At 39.7% G+C, this 19,256-nt stretch overlaps 1 protein-coding gene across 1 annotated transcript in view; it reads right to left on the reverse strand.

Annotated features, from left to right (window-relative positions):
- The window catches only part of fgfrl1a (fibroblast growth factor receptor like 1a), a 65,987-nt gene that overhangs the window by 6,782 nt on the left and 39,949 nt on the right, over window positions 1-19,256 (reverse strand). Inside the window, exons 4-5 of the mRNA XM_005919452.3 lie at window positions 5,158-5,235; window positions 1,384-1,677 (exon numbers count right to left, since the gene is read on the reverse strand). Coding sequence (XP_005919514.1) covers window positions 1,384-1,677; window positions 5,158-5,235 — 372 coding nt within the window. The remainder of the gene's footprint in view (window positions 1-1,383; window positions 1,678-5,157; window positions 5,236-19,256) is intronic.

Here is a 19,256-nt window from a genome sequence, read left to right on the forward strand (position 1 = left end):
GGCTGCGCTATGAATTCTGGGACAGCTTCTTCTTCTTCTTCGGGGTTTAACGGCAGCTGGCATCCTTGTACATGCAGTGCTGCCATCTTCTGTTTCAGTCCGTTATTACACTCTTAAACCCTACTACTCATTCCTGCATCTTTTGTGATCTTACAAAGCTTCAAACGAGGCGTCGACTTTTAAATCAGTCGTCGACGATTTTGATAGGTCGACGTAATCGTGACTAGTCGACTAATCGTGGCAGCCCTAAGTGGGGGATCAATAAAAGCTGCTGAAAGAAGACTTATAAATAACCTTCTATTCTTAGTGATAAGCCAGAACCTTCTCAATTATGAGCACTTTTTATCCTGTAAAATATAAATGTTTGTCAGCACAAGTTAACAGTCATCAATTACAGCATAATTGTAAGCGAAATCTGCTAATGACTACCATCTTAATGTCATTCTCTCTTTCAATAAAGCCTGTATGTGAGCATGAGCGGTTGCTTCCTGGCAGCAGACTCTTTGACAACAAATCATTTAAATGGCTGAAAAGTTAATTATAGTGATTTTGATCACATGATCTTAGACATCCTGCATAATCACTGTACCGCGAGTAAGACTGGAAACAAAACCCATTTCAAACCCTGCTATTTTGTCACGCCGGCCCTTCAGTAAAACGATGATGTGTACAGCATAATGTGTATTATTGTTTCAGTGAGAGACATTCCTACTGGTCTATAATATAACAGCAGGAATGCTAAAATACTTGCACGCCACATTCCCCCAAAATTTGCTTTTTGATGTGTCACAGCATGAGATGACCACATATAGCCATATATAACGCATACACTGAACATTTCACGAGCATGTTTCTGAATGGGAGGCGGAGCCTTAATCGCTTTACCTGTAGAAGCACCTCCCAGAAGGAGACACCTTGTTTCTAGCTTTCTAACTAGGTTTAAAGGTTTCTTTTAAAATAAAACTCCCAGTTAGGGCTGGCTCCGGTCACTCTGAGGCCCCCTTTAGTTGTGCTGTTTCACATTCATTCAGGGTGATGGGGTGTCTGTTGCTCCTAATAGCATTATCTCTATTTCTGATGAAGCCTTTGAAATTTCCAGAAAAAGCTTGAGTGTGGCCCTCGGGTTACCATTGTTTAGCATTACATACTAACTGGCAGTAAGGACTTGTGATGAGTTATTTACTAGCCCTGTTTATACTGTAATAGTATTCTGACCTTTGAGGAAGGTCTCTGCTATTTTAAGAAGGATGATAGTACATTTTGAAAATACTCCCTGACGTCAGGCTTCAGCTAATGGCTACCAAAGTTGAAAATGTGGTTCAGCATCACCTGATAACCTGAGCTAATCTATACTCTATACGAGACCAAGCATTGGTGACTTACGTATGACTTCCACTTTGTAGGTGGCGTTGATCTCTCCCGCTCTGTTGGAGACGTGGCAGGTGTACTTCCCGCTGTGCTCCGGCGTCAGATTCTTCAGACTCAGAGTCCATCTCTTCTTCTTCCCTTCCCCTCTTGCTCCATCTTCCTCGTCTACCAGTGGCCTGTTGTCCTTCAACCAGACAATGTCAGGGCGAGGATTACCGCTTGCCGTGCACTTCAGCCGCACAGAGCTGCCTACTGGGCGCGCGATGACGCGTTTCCTCATCTTTGCTGGCTGAGTGAAACGTGGACGAACTGCAAGAGTAAAGAGAAGGAAAAAAAATGCTCATTAATTAGAGAAAGAAAATAAAGCTTGATTTGAAACCACTCAAAAACATACAGAAACAAACACTTCATTTCTCTCTCTTAGTCAGCTGCAGGTGGGAAAAACGGTCTGATGCAAATTAAATTATTAGTCGTAAATAGTTTACAGAGTCAATTTTCAGATCTTGTTGCTTCGACCAGTAAAACATTCCTGAACTCATAACAATTTCAGTTATGCTACCTGACAGCTTGTGTTACATGTTTGTGTTACAGTTACATGTTTATTATTTATTATTTTTCCCCACATTCTTTGACGAATAACTGCAAAATGCCGTCTCTGGATAATTAATCCCTCCACGGGGCTGTTAAAAACCTTTTATTATTACAAATGTTTGGGATTACAGATCCATTTTATGTCCCTCCAACTGCCAGAGCTTGTTCATAATCATAAATTATGCACCATGAAATCACCTGCTTTGCTGTTAACAAAATTTAACTGAGCGAGGACTGAGACTTGGTGAGTGATGTACAGTTTTTGCAGTGCGAGGAGCGTAAAGCAGACTGAAGTCATTTCTGCGGGCAGTGCCAGGAATTCCATGTTGTGCTGTAACAACATATGGCAACGTGCCTCTTGGTATATACAGTGTAATTTGCTGTAATAAACCCTAATTGTTTTGTTTAAGAAAAAAACTTGAATCGCTTCCTCTTCTCCCTGACACAGAAGACTTACATCACTGAAAACACACACATTTTCCACTGATCCACATTGGTACCCCTCTCCTGCTCATAAAAAGGCCATGCATTGGACTTGAAATCAAGCGTCCATGGGAACTGCTTTCTAAAAACCAGAAAGCAGCTATACAAGAGCGAAGCATCACTTTAAATACTCGGTTGTTATTGCACAAGTCATAAAAAGCTAGACAGTGACCTAGCATCACACCGAACAGCCATTCATTCCATGCATAAAGCTATTCAAACATCCACATCCTTCTACCGAATGCAAGAATTAACTCCATTTAGTACCACAAATATTTCATTGCTGGACAATACCTCAGTCTAGTCTATTCATACATACACATCGTATTTAAAAAGCATAACAATCAGTGAAAACAGATCAAAGAGGTAAAGAAAAACCTAAGCAGTAGACAGGAGAGGAAATCACTCACAGGAGCGCTTGATTTTACAGCCCTCATATTTTAGCCACAGCAGATAGCCATCAACCGGGAAGGTAAATCACCCTGAAACGAGTGCAGTTTCATCTCTTTCTTTAGACACAGTTATTATTCTAGCTCTGGATAAACAAACAGGGAGAAGAGTTATGTGACGGGTTTGTGCGCTCAAATTAGGAGATTTCAGTACAGCTGCATTACTCAGTGGAAACACAGCTCTCTGCCGACAGGCCTGAAGCTGGGCAGGATAACAAAACAAACATACCGGAAAGGCTTTTAAGTCTCACCTCTGTGCACCCTGAGTCTGAGAAAAGCTACCGGACCACAGCTGAGCTGTGACGAGACAGAGTCAACATATCTAACAAAGAGCGAGGAAAGAAAGTAGCCTGGATGAGACAATGATTCATAGTTTAATGTACAGCTTTGATGGGTACACAAATTCAACCGGTGCATGTGTTTAGACTGAAAATAACTGGTAAGTCTGGGAAAGAGCCAAAACAAAGTTTAGTTGAACTAGACTGGACAGAGATGAGACTGGAAAATGAATAGAATACGGCGAGGTGTAATGGAAATAAACTGATTTATACTGTCTAAGATGAACCAAATCAAACACAAGTTAAGAGGAAAACAGATGAAAGGCAAAAAAGTGAAGTTCATATTAAGGTTAGCAGCTTCAGAAGACTGATCGATTGCCAAAAACAGACAAATAAAACTTGAAGTGATAGTTAGAAAAAACAACGATAAAGAGACCGAGTTAAAACAATAAAAAGCAAAGGTAAAAGAGAGGGCACGTGAACAAGCCGAAGAAAAAACCACAGAGGCGAGAGAAGCAAGGGCGAACAAAAAAAGCCACGATCGAGAGAGGGGAGAAGGTGAGAGCCAGAGTGAGCAAAAGGGCAGGCTTGTTCTGGGTCTCGGGGGCCACTTCAGCGCCACACTTCACAGTGTAAAAATACTGCTGACCCTCCGACTGACTGCCTTTGATCAGGCGGTGTGCCAGAGACCAAAAGTAGGAGCGCCACGGTGGGACAGAGCGTGCGTGCGAGGGACAGAAAGAGCCGTATGAAATCCAGCACGGATTTTAGAAGCTATACTGAGATAGACGAGATGATTCCCAACGCGAGTAGTTCTGGTGAGGTTCTGTGCAGGGTTAAAATACGTTAAGGTTAAGATTTAAGTAAAGATTTAGGTTAAGAATTGGACTTCAGGACTAATAAGACTAATAATACCAACTAGATTCTTAAATAAAGAAAAGTAAGGACAAATTTGTTCAAAAGAATAAAAAAAAACAATTTTAATCTTATATAAAGATTAAATTTAGTTAGATCTACTGGCTGCCTCCAACTGATTCCTGTTGAAAAACTAGAAATCTGTTTTTTAACAAAAATGATTATGAGCTCAATTTGATAAGGTTTTTATAAGTTTATGAGGTATTAATAAAACTTTTTGGATTCTGATTGACAGCTTATTGAAAGTTAGTTTGAACACTCCTCGGATTCTTTAATTGAACTAACACACTTTCTTGCCTATTGTTTCTTCTCCCAGTAAAAAGTCAGTACGTGTGATAGATGACAGCCTAGTATCAGTGTATCCAGTAATATTGAATTGATTTATTTTGATACCATTCTTTTTATGTCTGAAAATAACTGTTTCCACTATCTTCACTTTTCATTTAACTCTGGAAAAAAAGGTTACAAGCGTAATACCATATATGGTGTAACTGTTGTGTTAGTGCATGCACTTAAGATGATTTATCATTCAGTTTAGATAATATGCCATAAAAGGTCCTGTAAACACAGAGCAAGAATTTATGTTGATGTTTATATATAAACGTATGTTTGGTTGCTTAAATGACCACAGAAGAGAAACAGAAGTGCAGCAGAAGTGTGTCTGAACTGACAGAGCAAAAAGAAAGAGGTGAAGGTGAGAGAGTTTGATGAAGTGATAACAACAAGTAAAGAAAGAAGGGTTAAGCTACATGACAAGTGGGTCCGGGAACACTTGGGAGGGGGGAAAGGAAGGAATGCGTCCGCCCAAATCACACCTCACACAAATAGACTGCTCTCCACTCTGTCAGAGCCAATTACTTGCACAAACAGCCACCCCGATGTGTGCCCGCGCGTATTTGTGTGTCTGTGTGTGGGCAGAAACCCTCATCATTTCCCCTCCTGACAGTGTGCAAGGTGTTTATTGTACAATCGGCTACTGTATGCTGTCTCAGGTTTCACTTCTAAGCTTGTTTCTCATTTTCAAATGTTTATATCTCGATAGTGATGAGAACTGAGAAGTCACGAGTGCTTACCCAGTTTCCCGGCAAGCTCTGGGGCATGTTCAGAATCACTGTGGGCTGGTCCTGCTCCATTTCTTGAACTGGAATCATCTGGTGAGGGAAAAAGAGAGACAGGAAGACAAGAGGTGGGATTTGAGGATTGACCCTAAATTAAAAAACAAAACAAAAAAACAACAATACCTGAAATTACTTGTTTTTAAAGTTACTATTTTAAACAGCCCACTTGTACAGCTTAAGTAAAATAAACATCTTTCTGAATGCAAAAGTGGAGGTTTTATTTTATCGGTGTCTGACTGCTGTTTTTACATGCTACAGCTGCACTAAAGGACCAGTGTTTCAATGTAAAATCAATTCAGTTCAATTGAATTAAAATGTACTTATATACTGTAGTCACCTCAGTCACCTCAAGGAGCTACATACTGTGAGGTAAAAGCCCGACAATAATATAGAGAAAACCCCAAAAAACAGAGAACCACCTATGAGCAAGCATTTGGCAACAGTGGGAAGGAAAAACTCAATTTTAACAGGAAGATGTCCTCAACAAAACCAGTCTCAGGCAGGCAGCCATCTGCCATGACTGACTGGAGTGAGGGGGGACAGAACAAAAAACACACTATGAAAGAGAGTCACAGATTAATAATAACTAAATCAAGATTATTTGCTCGATTCCTGCAAATTACAATCAGAGGACTGTTTTATCTCCTAACAGCTGGAAGGAGAAATACAGAAGCATCATTGTTTTCACTCTAGATATGCAGGTTTTTAAGTGAGATCTCTGCAGCAATAAAAGTCGTAAAACAATCCTTGAAATGATGAAGGGCAGGTAAATTCAAGTCAAATGTGTAAAAGCTTCTTAAGAGCCAAGCAAGAGTAATTTCAGTCAAAGCAATATTTAGAGAACAATTATTTTACAGTATACTGTGAAGTCTGGCTTTCACAAACGTATTTTCCAGCCAGTGTTCTGCTCTCCACCGTGTAATTTTAAACCGCTCAGCCGTGAATCACCACCATATACTTGTTAAATGAGGAAACCAAATGATAAACAATATGATTCAGTAAGTTAGTGCATTTACCAGCAATGAAAGCCTTGACATTAATGCTACTCCCCTACCATGCTTACCCAAGGCCCTGCAGTTTTTAAACCCTGACTCACGTCTCTGAGAAACCGTGGTCTTAAATTTGGTCCTTCAACTTTGTAGCAAAGCGAAAATTTCCCACTTGGTGAAAAATGAAATGGAACAAGCTTTTTTCTTCATACAATGTGTTCAATCACACACTACAGTATCACACTGCTTTAATGCTGGTGTATCAGGTTCCCTCTCTCTCCACGTCTTCCTCCAATGATTATCAAAAAGACACAAACATCTGTCTGAACCTTTATGCAAGGGAAAGCTTCAAGATAGAGTCATTGCATCCAAAAGGGGCCTTTAAAGGGGATGGAAGGGGGCTGGGAGGTCTGATACAGTCCAATATCAGGTCTGTCAGAATACATGTGGGGGTTGTACGTGGTTTGCTTGGCTTGAACCTGAAACTTCAACCAACACCTGATGCTGGTTATGAAAGGAATAGAAAAGGGAACCAAACAGCCTTGGACCACCTGCAGAACGTGTGTGTATCTGTGTGTGATGTTTATTGTGCATGCTGGTCTATACCATTTTTGGGGATTTTAGAAGACCACCTGAAAGCTTAGAGTGTTTAATGCAGCGCCAAATGTCATCACTTTTTGTATGATGGAACAAAAAACACGTGAAATGCAAATACAAGACATGACCTGCATCTTCTGGGTTGGTATTAATAGTATACTGGGAGTCTAGTGTGTGTGTGAGATATGAATTTCTCCGTGGGTGTGTCAGTGCATGTGTAGATGTGTGTGTTCTAGCATTATTTAGCTAAATGGTAACTTGAGGTGCCGGTATTCCTGTCAAACCTCACTCCTCCTTCCCTCTTTCGGACTCCCCCTTCATCTCTCCCTCCTGCCACACGCACGGCTAGTTCTGAGAAAAGGCAGGGTGTTTGAAGCCGAGCGGCAAGGGGGTCTAATCTAAAGGGGGAACGTGGTTTAGCACTCTTACCAGAAAGCAAACCCTCCCATCGCCTTGTAAATCTTACTTGGCAGATCTCCTGCAGACCCACTCACAGATGAAGGCTTTAAAAACCTTCAACTGTCCGGCACGGCCAAACAGAATATCCAAAGTACTTAAGTGACCATATATTTCTTTAAAAGCTACAAAAAATGAATGATTATGTTGCATGATTAAAAGATTGTGGCTTGTCGGTGACTTAGTCATTAAAACCTTGGAAATATTTATTACCTGTAATTCAAAACTGTGATGACATTTAAGATGAACTTGTTCTTCAGAGATGCAAAAAAAGGTCTAAATGTCTCCAATTTCTCTTTTCTACTAGCACCTCAGCTCAACTTGACTCGACTGGTCATTTTCCATTGCAGATGAGTCCCAAGATGCCATTTGTATGTGACACAACCACAACACAGCAATGGAGGACATTGAGGCGATGGTATACCAGCTGCTAAACCCATAGTAAACGTCTGTATTTCGTCATTGAATCACAGTGTTGTCATTGCTGGGTTTCAAAAATGGCCGATTTAATTCTTTCGAAGAACTCTCATGACTCATGCAGTCACTCTCTGGCCAATCAGTGGCATGCAGTTTGTTCACGTCACATTTTCAATTCAACTCACTTGGAACTACTGGTACCAGGTCCTTTTTAGAGACTACTAAAAAGGACCTGGTACCAGGTTCTACTACTTAAACAAAGCTACTAGAAATACTTCTATAAATACAAGATGCTTGTAGACGGCTTCGACTGAGAGACTCTGAGACAAAAGAACAAACCAAGACTCAACTGCACTAAATATTGTTCATGTTTTGAATGTGACTGAATGAGATTTGCAGTCTTCTTGCCCTTTAGTGAGTAAAAATACATATTTCAGTGTGAAATCTGCAATCTGTCAGCACGTTCAACAACCAGGCTTTCAAACGGTTTCTGCCAGCGGAGCCAGTTTCATACCTTTCTTCAGCTCGGTTACATGAGTGCAGGGCTGCGGGGGCAGACTTAACGTTTTGCTGTTTGTTTCAAGTTGAACACACACATAGTCGAAAATATACCCTCCCTGCTTCAGCTGCTTTTAATAAACAAAATGCTTTCTTCTGATCTTGTTCCACCTTCTAATGTTCGGCCAGATACGTTGCCTGGTGCTGACAACAGCTAATACACGCACACACACGGACACACACACACACACACACATGAAGACCAGTGTGTAAGGACTGCCAACAATGAAATATTCAGAAACAGCAAAGATGAGGATGATGAGGGTCTAGTGGTGAATAACAAAATGTTGGACATTGGCCAAACTAACTTCCTACTCATTGCATACAGATGCTTGTTCGTGATTCCTTGGTATCACCTTTGAATGCACCAAGTGTCCCTTTAGCATAATGTTTCGACTACTAGTGAGGTATATGGTAGAAAAACAGGTTAAAAAGAGTCTGGAAAGTACAAAAAAACTATGGTTAAAAACCACAATTAAACCAACACTGCACAATTAAAACAAGAAACAAGAAACGGTTTGACTTTGGCCGTACCTTTTGTATTTTCCATCTGTTTTTGGGCCACATGTTTCTGGTCAGTGTCAAATTATAACATCATGTACATAATATCTTTGTGCTTGTCTCTGCTGTATCATTGTGAAGATTTATAGTCCTTGAAGAAGATGTGCAAGGACTTTATTTCTGTGTCTGTGCAGGCGGTGGATACAAATCCATATTTTCCACTGAAAGTATGCAGTTTGCTACCTGTTGTGAAGTGCCATAATTGTAAAAACATGTGCGCTTGTAGCTTCTGATGTGCAAATCCACAATGAGTATAAAAGTTATGGTCGCGCTCCTTTAAATATTCCTGCCTGGCTCTGAACTGAACATTCACTCCTTCCTCTTTCTTGTGCTTTGCATCTCTTTTTCATTTTCCGCCTCTTTGCTTCTTTTTATTCATCTTTGTCTAAATCTACATCTACAGGGGGGGAAATGGTTCAACAGCGTGCTACATTTCACACTTTAACCGGCCGCATACCCCTCTGAGAGTGTGTGTATTTGTATAACCTCTTCTTGTATTTGCTTTCATGTCTTTAGAGAAAAGGCAGCAATTGTACATGAGCACGCTCAGAAATATGACTCCCACAGTCCAGTGTGTGTATGTATCTACGAGTGTGTCCAGGGGGCAGTGTTTTCCTAAAGGGTCATGTCCTTCCACGTTTTAATAGAGAGACATTGGATATGTGGACAGAACCTCCGTGCGTGCGATTAAGCTGATGTGTGTGCATGTCTGAGGGAGAGAAAAGGATGTTTCTAGGTCAGCCTCTGCTGACCGCTGGTTGTTGCAGCTTCAGGGCCAAAACCAGCAGTCCTGATGTGAGTTTGTGTGTCTGACAAACCCTGTAAACCACTGTTAGTCCTCTAAAATTGACCATCGTCATAGTTTCAGGCTTCATGCAGCCACAGCTTTCTTCACAAACTTGTTTGACTTCTTATTTCAGACAGGAGCTACCACAAGCAAAGGCATTTTACACAACACTGAAAGGAGAACCATTGTTCAGTTAAACCTTCATCCAAGGAGGACTTAGTTTCACTTAAGCTCCCTTTAAATATTGTAGAGCAGCGGTCCTCAGACCGGTCCGTGAGTCGTTTGGTACTGGGCCGCGAGAGTTGAGGCTCAGGTCTGAAATGTCTGGTTTTCAGGGTTTTTATCGGTCAGCGTTATTTTGTTATCGTTTTTATCGTTAACTCGGTTTTCCTGGGTCTTTTCACGTGTGTTATGAATACATTTTCTTTTTTTCGGTACCGGTACTAGTTTTATTTTGTTGTATTTATCCGCGACACCTTAAAGGCCGGTCCGTGAAAATATTGTCGGGCATCAACCGGTCCGTGGCGCAAAAAAGGTTGGAGACCGCTGCTGTAGAGGGTTGCAGTTTTGACCAAAGCTGGATCTAAACCACAGTGCATGCTGTGCAAATGATCAGAGAGACCACAAAATAACCTTAAAACATTACACAGATTACATTTTCACTTTAAAGAAGAAGCTAAATCAGCAGTAATTATTAACTGTTTACCTTGAAATAATATTTAATATTTGTAGCTTTCAATCATATTATAAAGTTTTGAACATATTATTGAATTAGATATAGATATTATTCTTTTCAACAGATGTAGTTTGACAAGCTAAAACTTTCTGTTTTCAGTCAGACTTTATTCATTTTTAAGAAAACCTGTTTCTATTCTGCATGTGATGGCTGTACAAAAAGACCATTCCCCAATCCCCTGAGTTAATAATAGCACAGCTTTACTGAAAGCTCTGTTATAGTTTCCTTTGATTTCCTTTTTTTTGAGCATGCTTTGTTGTTTGGCAGTAGACTGGCAACCAGTTCAGGGTGTACCCTGGAAAAGGCTCCAGCTCCCCAGGAACGCTGAATTGAAAAAGCAGAAGAAAATAGATGGAAGGAATTTGTTGTTCTCAATGACTGATTACTTTCGCTTCTACTTGGTGTTCATTATTATGAACCTGCAGTCAAGACCACAGTGCCTAGAAATCTGGATGAAATCAAAATATTTTAGTTTTAAAGACTCATTAAGCCCAAATACTACATTTTGCATTGCAATTCATCTCATCTACCAATAATAAGCAATAATATAATATGCTAAAAATATTCAACTACAGCCTTTACATGCACATGACCACTGGGTTGCTTTTAGTTTATCAGTGGTGAAAAAGGATGGCACCTGTGCACATTCTGACCTTCAACTAGGCCGAGCAGGGCACCTATTTATTATTTATGTGACTGATTTAATCTAATAATGGCCACAAGATGGGCTGACGGCATTTAAAGTGGACAGTATTACAATAATATTTAAAAAAGAAACCTGGGTAAGAGGGTGAAATTGCAGTCTAAAAAAAGAACTGAATGTTTGACAATGTTAAATCCCATTTTTTCAGTACAGTTGTGTTAGCATACATCTTCCTCCAAACCCATCTTTTATAAGAGCCAGCAGAATAAACAACATTTGTCCTTCGGCAGTTGTTTGGCCTGTCAGTGCTCTGACCCTCTACCTAAACACACTATCATTATAATTCAATCAGTTCAATGAGACTCTGGAAACAATGAAACCACATGTTGTGGGTTTCTGTCTTTTGTTATAAGCCTACTATTGTGGGAGATGGAATAACACCAAAGGTTACACACATTTTTGAAACTTAAATGGCAAAGAGAGAAACATCCAAAACTTCTCTTTTCACATCCGTCTGTTTCTTTTTCACAAAGTATTACACCATAGCATCTCGAGCCTACGTTCCAAACATACTTTTCTCTCCAGCAACATTGTTTTTCAGAATATTTATGCATAGTCTGTTGCAACTCTGCACCAAAGTGATTATAATAAATGGTTAGATATACACACTGTAGCTCTAGATAAATATAGGACTGTGGACAGATTCTGCAGTATGGCTTGTGTTTAATATGTAAATAGCAGCTCATGTAATCCGCTAAGTGTGTGGGAACAAACAAAAGCCTCATCAAACACATGGCTATAAATCTGAAAGTGTCAATAAAAATAAAATGAGTGAAAAGCCCGAGTTTAGGTCTATAACACACAGCACCTAAGAGCAGGGTTGATATTTTGACAAAACATTTCTTCTTATAGTCCTCTTTCACTTTTGTGTGGCTCATTGAAAACTGTGCACACTTGACTCTTTGAACTCCACGACCCATATCTGCAAACGTAACAAAATGCCAGTAACTGCCTGCACCGAACGACTAATGTTTTTCAGTCTAGTTATTTACTTGGTGTTTAAGTATAATAATGTTTAGAGTTGACTGAGAGTCAATCAGCACACACATCTGATCGAGCCCACTTGTCAAATGTGAAGAAAATAGACAAAACAATAAACTGGATTCAGTGTAATCGCAGATAATCTGATGACATTTGTTTTCTCCAAATCAGATTTTTCCGGTTTAAAAGTTTAAAGATGAAGCGATAATAAAATAATGATCAGATCTTATCCAGCAAGTTTTAACTAAACTTCTGTTACCTTTCCATCAACCTTTCTGTTCTGTCTTCTTTCTCTCCTTTAGCTCGCTTGCCCAAAACCCATTTTACACAACACGTTTGCACAATTAAGATTTGCCCCCTGATACATGGTGTATAGGTAAAAGCAGTCACTTTATGTATGCATAAAGCTGTCATGTTCTCCAGAGAAAACAGTAAGTGTACACGTGTGCACATGTGTAGTTCATTCCAAAGTGCACACACACAGACACAGATTTCCACTACTGGCTGTGCAGATGCTGTGTAGCCTTATGGAAATGATTACAACTTGTGCTGCTTTGTCCTCTATTAACAGCATGGGAGTGAGAGACAGTGAAAGGGACTGCGACACAGAGAGAGAGAGCAAACAAGACGGGATACGACTGACTTTTTGAATAGGTCAGGAGGCAGCAGGAGAGAAAGATGAAAAGAGAGTTGGAGAGAAAAAGGCAACAGTATGGAGAGAGAGATTTATTAGCTGTATCCACAGGGCAGACACTCATACACTGCAGTTAACTTCTGCTCCGTGTGAGGAGCAACACTGGCTTAAATGACATATTAACTGCTTGTACATTTGCAAGCTCAGACTACTTAGTGGCCAGTGATCACACTGGTGACGTGTGCTAGAGGTGAAGACATTTTCCATCATGCATTAAAGTACTAATTCACGCACACGCACACGCACACACACACACGCATGAAAAAAGATCCTTGTATGCTCATAAGAAAAACATCTTTTGCTCTGAAATGTTTCAGGAACATTTGATCTCATTACCCCTCAAATGCAGACACACGCAGACATGCGCACACCAACACCTGATGGAGTTTCTCTTCCAGCTAACCCCATTCACTTGTCCAACCCTTTCCACTGGCCCCCGTACACCAGTTTCTTTTTCTTTTCTTTTTTTTTTTACGAGAGCAACTTTACGATGCTGTTTACAAATGTGACTACACGATGTGCCATCCCGGCGAAATATGATGAACACACATCAATGTTCGGGAGGGAAATTGATTCCAGCTTTCTGACCTATTTGGTGTGAACAAATCCAACAGAAACACGCACTCAACTAATTCACGAGGCGATCTAAATATGGGGTTGATTACCTAGCATTCCTTAGCAGCATGTGTTTTAAAATAAGGGAAAATCTGAGACGGCTCAGGGTGCATGTGTGTGAGGATAAAGGTGGGGTGACATCCAGGAAATCTTTAATTCTGATTTTGTATTTTAAAGCAAGGTAAGGACTCTGATTGACTAGAGTCCCGAATGCAATGTAACTTTTTAAAGCTGGATGAATTTGAAAAGAGGTGCATATGGCAGATCATTTTGGAAACCAGCAGCAGCTACTTTTCAGTTTTTCCAAACTCAGTAAGCTCCAAAAACATTTTCCTCATTTATCCATATCAGTTCATAAGTTTTAGTGGAACAAAAATTAGCAACATTTACCTCACTATTCAGCTATGCTGCACCAACAGATACAGCTAAGCCAGCTTTAAACACAGAACTGTCTGTGGGGTTGAAATAGAGGCACCAAAGGCATATTTTAGTTAGCTATTAAGCAAAATACGTCAGACAAAAAACCTTTTTTTGTTATATATTAGATCCAGGGGAAGTCTTTTTTTAAATACTATAGTGGGCCTCAGAAATTGGAGATAAAGTAAGAACAATAATAACTTTATTTGCATAGCATGTTTCAAAACACAGAGTTCCAAAGTGCTTTACAGTTCAAATAAAAGCCACACACTGAAGATAAGTGAACTTGCTCAAACATACAGACACGTAATCAGCCATACCGGCAGGCATTCATTCCAAATTACACACATACATGCAAATGGTTGCAAACTACGGCCAAAAATGAAGGGGAAGGAGAGGTTAACCTATAGAAATGAGTTTTCAGCAGTCGTTTACAGCAAATAACAGAGTCAGCCGGCCTGATTGACCGAGATAGGCTGTTCGGAGGGGCTGGCTGCATAAATAAGGTCTTAGAAAACGTAAAAAAACAATGTTTACAATAAATCAAAGCCTTGTAAAGTTAACTGACTGGCCAGTTGCACAGTTCTGCACATATTCTGCTCATATGAAGGCGGAACATCTATGGACTATTACCAAGTATATCATTGATGAACTAAAGGAACACAATGAAATAAAGGAGTTTTACCACTAAGTGTTTTTACCATCAAGGCTTTCAGAAGACTAAATAAACCCAACCGAGAGACGGAATGCCAAAAAAACGTCAAATAAACTCACAGAGAAAGCTCCCTGATCACCAGAATGAAAAAGCTGACCGCTCAGAGCTGTGTGATTTTCTCCAGCAGCATTATTCCTGCTTTCATAACCTTGTTCCCAGCTGTGTAGATTCTGCCTACCGTTGCAGCAAAAACCAAATGTGTGTAGTCTTATGGCTGATTGGAGATGTTGAACATTTCGGGCTTATCTAACCCATAATCCCCTGCTCTCCACCTTCTCTCTCTGTATTCTCTCCTCGCTGAAGTAAATACTTACACACTGTGTAAGTTTCTGCTGTTAAGTCAAACAGAACTCTTTTGAATGAGCAGACTAAACAAAAACATTTTAAGGGGAAGCCTCTCGTATGCCAGCATCACATTAGAAACACAGCATGAGGACTACAGAGCAAAGGTGCGTGCATCAATGAATGTGGTTAAGTGAGTATGTCTAACTCTGAACAGGGCTCTGTAGTTCCTGAAACTGAGCGGCCCACAGTTTGATCTTGTGCCATGAATGGGCTCTACACACTAATTACAGCCACCTGTATGTGTGTGTGTGTGTGTGTAAGGTATGAGTAGATGCATGAGAGAGGAGGGTGACTGTATGGTCATGAATAAAGGCAACCTGCTGTTTCCACTCTGTCTACACACACACACGCACACATTTGTAGGAAAAAACTATCATAGCATCATGCGTTGAGGAGGTAGAGGTGCTGCTTTCCACTGTTGGGTTAACCATCTGTGCGCGTGTGTCTGGTTTATGTCAGATCTGTTACATTCACCTGAGGCTTGGCTGTATTTCATAACCACGCAGTGGCATGTCTGAGTCTGTATGTCCAACTGTCAGTCACTCAGTAAGGTCAAGAAGAAACCAGAAAATATTCTAAAGCTAATCATACGAAAAACCCAGATTTTCTGGCTACAAAGAGCGGAGTTTGACAGATTGGGAACACTCCATAAATCCACAAAATATACATTTTCTTGAACTCTAAAAACCGATGATGTTCTTTGCTGATCTTTTAATCAAGTGCAAGTGCGCATACATGCTTTAACAGTGCAAAGAATACAGTCAGAGTACTATCTCATCAGTAACACTTGGGTAGAAAGCGACAAAAAGCTTTCCTACTACAGTGACCTTGTGGCAATAGTTCAGATTTCTTTGCTTTAGATAGTCTAATATAGGATACACTTGCTAAGAACCAGCCTGCTACAAATAACCAATCATCTTACCAAATGTAAGTTTTGAAACTATGTAAAAACGCAAAAAAAATAAAATGGATTCAATAATGGAACATGCAGCTCTGGTCTACAACTTACATAAGTAATTTCTGGTAATTTCGAACACACAAAATTAATTAAACCTTCAGCTTTCTAAATGTCTTTTCACGTCTACACTGAAAACACACATGTAATAAAATGCTTATAAAACAAAAGTTAAAAATCTGCTTAGTTGTTCTTTGTGTCAGTAACTTGGGCTAAATGTTCTTTACACAACACTTTTGTAAAAACTAACGCAGCACGTTACTTTTCCTGGAAAAAGTCATTCGTTACTTTCATGTTGCTCAGTGACATGAATGGAAGAAAAAAAAAAAAACACTTTTTAACCAACCAGCATGCAGATAACTGAAGAACCTTTGCAACACAAGTAACAACATAACTGTAATGTGATTACTGCATTATTAAAGTAACTTGTTACATTACTGCATTACTTAAAAATGGAATGCAATTACACTAATGCAAACTTTAATCATTTGTTACACCCAACAGTGGTTGCTATGACCTGAACTGCTGTGGTGCTCGTGTGTTTTGCCCCTCAAAGCACCCCCCTCCCCCCTTTTCATTTTCTTGAAAGCACAACCTGCTTGGATTAAGTTCTGACTGCATGTGTAGCTACGAGTGTTGAATAACAACAACAAAAAACCCATTGAGAACAGAAAAGCCCTTAAAATTCCCAGTTCCTATGCACCAAATCCTCAATTAGCTGATGCTTCCAGGTAACTAATTTAAGCCAGAGAGTTGGGTTTTGGCTAAAAATGCTTGGCAACAAAAAATTGTTCCAGGAAGTAAATCCTACCACCCTATAGGCTCGCAACAGCTACAGACTTCTCAGTACAGATCCACTGTACAGCTGTATTATACTGTAGTGTTCCCTTTGTTCTCTATCTAACAAATCCTTTTCTAAATTAATTCATATTAAGTTTATTATCTACAAGTCAGTGCTCTTGTCCACACTGTGTCTGAAGAATAAAGCAGGACTATAAGCTCAAATTTCTCCTCATTACATGCGTTTACCACAGTGTCACTATGTATGTAATAAATACTATACTTGAAACACTAGTGAGCAGTAAAATGAAATCAATGAAAGCTGTTAAGATACACATTTTCTCCTCTGTAAAATGGAGCGCACTCGTGCTGCCAAAGTTCAAGTTTAATGGAAAATTTTTGTACGTTTAAAAACACGAGATGTAGGGCTGGGCTAAATCATACCGTTCATGGTAATACCAGTGTAATTTTGGGCAACAATAGGAAAATGAAATACTGCGATAGAATATGGGTAAAACGCGCATGCGCAGTGCCTTTGTTTACATACGCACATGGCGGCGACGCAGAAGAGCAAAAGCGGATCGTTGAATGAAACGGATGAACCAGAATTGGTTTGTAAAAATGCTGCAACTTCAGTGGACCTGTTTAGCTTTCGTCCGTCAGATACACAACAAAGCACTATTTTTGGTAGAGCATGCTAGCGGGCCGCCGTTATTACCGTGTTGTTTGGAAAATGTGGCACACTTAAAATCAATCCTTTGATTTTTCTGAAACTCGACAGTGATAGTAATAATAAAAAGTAGCTGAAGGTCTGTGCCATAGTTCAAATTACTTTCAAATGCAACTGCTATAGAAAACTAAATGGACTGTAGTGGTATTATGGTTGCATACATATTAAGACTAATAATGACTGGTTAATTGGTTCCAAATCTGCTTTTCAGCAAAGCTATTACATTGTTCTTGACAGTCCATTTAAATTATCACAGTTTTATAAACATCTTACACGTTCCATGTTTTTTTAGGTGAATTCTTTATGTAGTTAGTGTAGTGCTAACCAAGATATCCACGACATCTAAGGGGTGTATGTCTCCATATAAATATATATATATATATAGTTAAATTATCTCTCAGGTGGCTTACCGGTGTACCATTAATAAACCTACCTACACGTTAAACCTGTAGAATAGAGTAAGGCAGAATAGTTTTATCCATATAGTGTCCTGAATGTATTGAAACTTAATATACCAACATAATAATACACAGTTGAGGGCTCCTACCTGCTTTCCTATTGCTGAGCCCCGGCCCTAACTAAAAGGAACGGGATTTTTCCATCTGGGATCGATAGCAATTTTATTTCCTCCTCATTTCTGCTACAATGAGTCAGTAGTTGCAAAAAGATTCACCAGAATGTGCCAGAAGAATATACGGTAATGAGAGTTCAGTGATATCTCTTCCAGCTGACAAAGCACAAATCCTGTCTTATTCAATCACCATTTGATATTATTTAAATACACAATATGTGATTAGCATGCTAGGTTTTTATGGAGTGTTAATAAGTGCAGATCCGTTTTGCAGCAGTTGTTTATATGTGTGGTATATTTTCAGAAACTGTGACCCTTGGCGGTCAGACTTAATACAACAATGAGGCCTCGTTTAGTCATGAAAAACCAACAGTGAGGAACACATGAAGTATCTTGAGCTCCTCCAACCCCGAACATGGACTGTGTCAGAGCGTAAAATATCAACAGGGTGGTGAAATAACATACAGGCACAAGTGGTTCCACACACTCGCTCATAAACATCACACAGCAATGGGATTTATGAGTTCTGAAAACATACAGTAAAGGATCAAGTTTTCAATTTTCTTTGTGCGTTGGTTAATGTGAAGTACGTGGGTGTGTGTCTGTGTAGCACAAGCATCTGGCTAGGTTTATTTAGTTTTTTAAAGCCTCAGTATGAAAGTAAAGTATTTAATTTGTTCTTCTTACTTTTCCTTTTCACCCTTTTTTCCATCTGTGTGTTACTGTGATGGTATATAAATCTTTGCATGTGCGCTTATTCGTGTAGCTGTTTTACATCACTGTTCACACTTCGCTGAAAGAGGAGCAGGGTCAAGCACTGAACACAAACAGAGATTAGCCAAAAATGGAGACGATATGGACGCCATGCAGGAATCTGGCAAACATACAGCTGCAGTGTAAAGCTTTAGCCATGATGGAGGCAATCCAGACAAGGTCAGAAATGATTCAGTGGAATTACTGAATTACTTCACGTTCGCTGCTCAGAGGGGATGACGGAGGGCCTCTGAGATAACAAAAGTGGAAACCAGGTGTGTCAATGTACTATATAGATGGGTTAAACAATATTTAACATGCATGTGAAAGGATGCACATATGCATTGCTGTAAATGAACTGGAGCGACAAGTTTCAGCAAAAACACAGCACTAAAGAATGTGGTAGTAAGAATAACAGCATTCAAACTCGAAACATTTGTGACTAAAACACTATTCGGCAATGATCTGGACAACGTGCATGACTTATTTTCCCACACACCTGTCCACCAGGTGTGCTTTACATAAGCGTTAAGTCTGACTAGTTACCAGTGACTTCACCAACAAACAAAAAACAAACAAACCAAAAAAAAAAAAAAATTAATTACTTAAAAAAACTATTTGAAAAACTTGTTTGAGACATTGCTTCACAAATATACTGCAGACCGATAACTTAAATAGACACTGAGGTATATGA

This window comes from Haplochromis burtoni, unplaced genomic scaffold, assembly GCF_018398535.1.
Source record: "Haplochromis burtoni strain Fernald_Lab_line unplaced genomic scaffold, NCSU_Asbu1 Contig_33, whole genome shotgun sequence".
NCBI classification, from domain to species: domain Eukaryota; kingdom Metazoa; phylum Chordata; class Actinopteri; order Cichliformes; family Cichlidae; genus Haplochromis; species Haplochromis burtoni.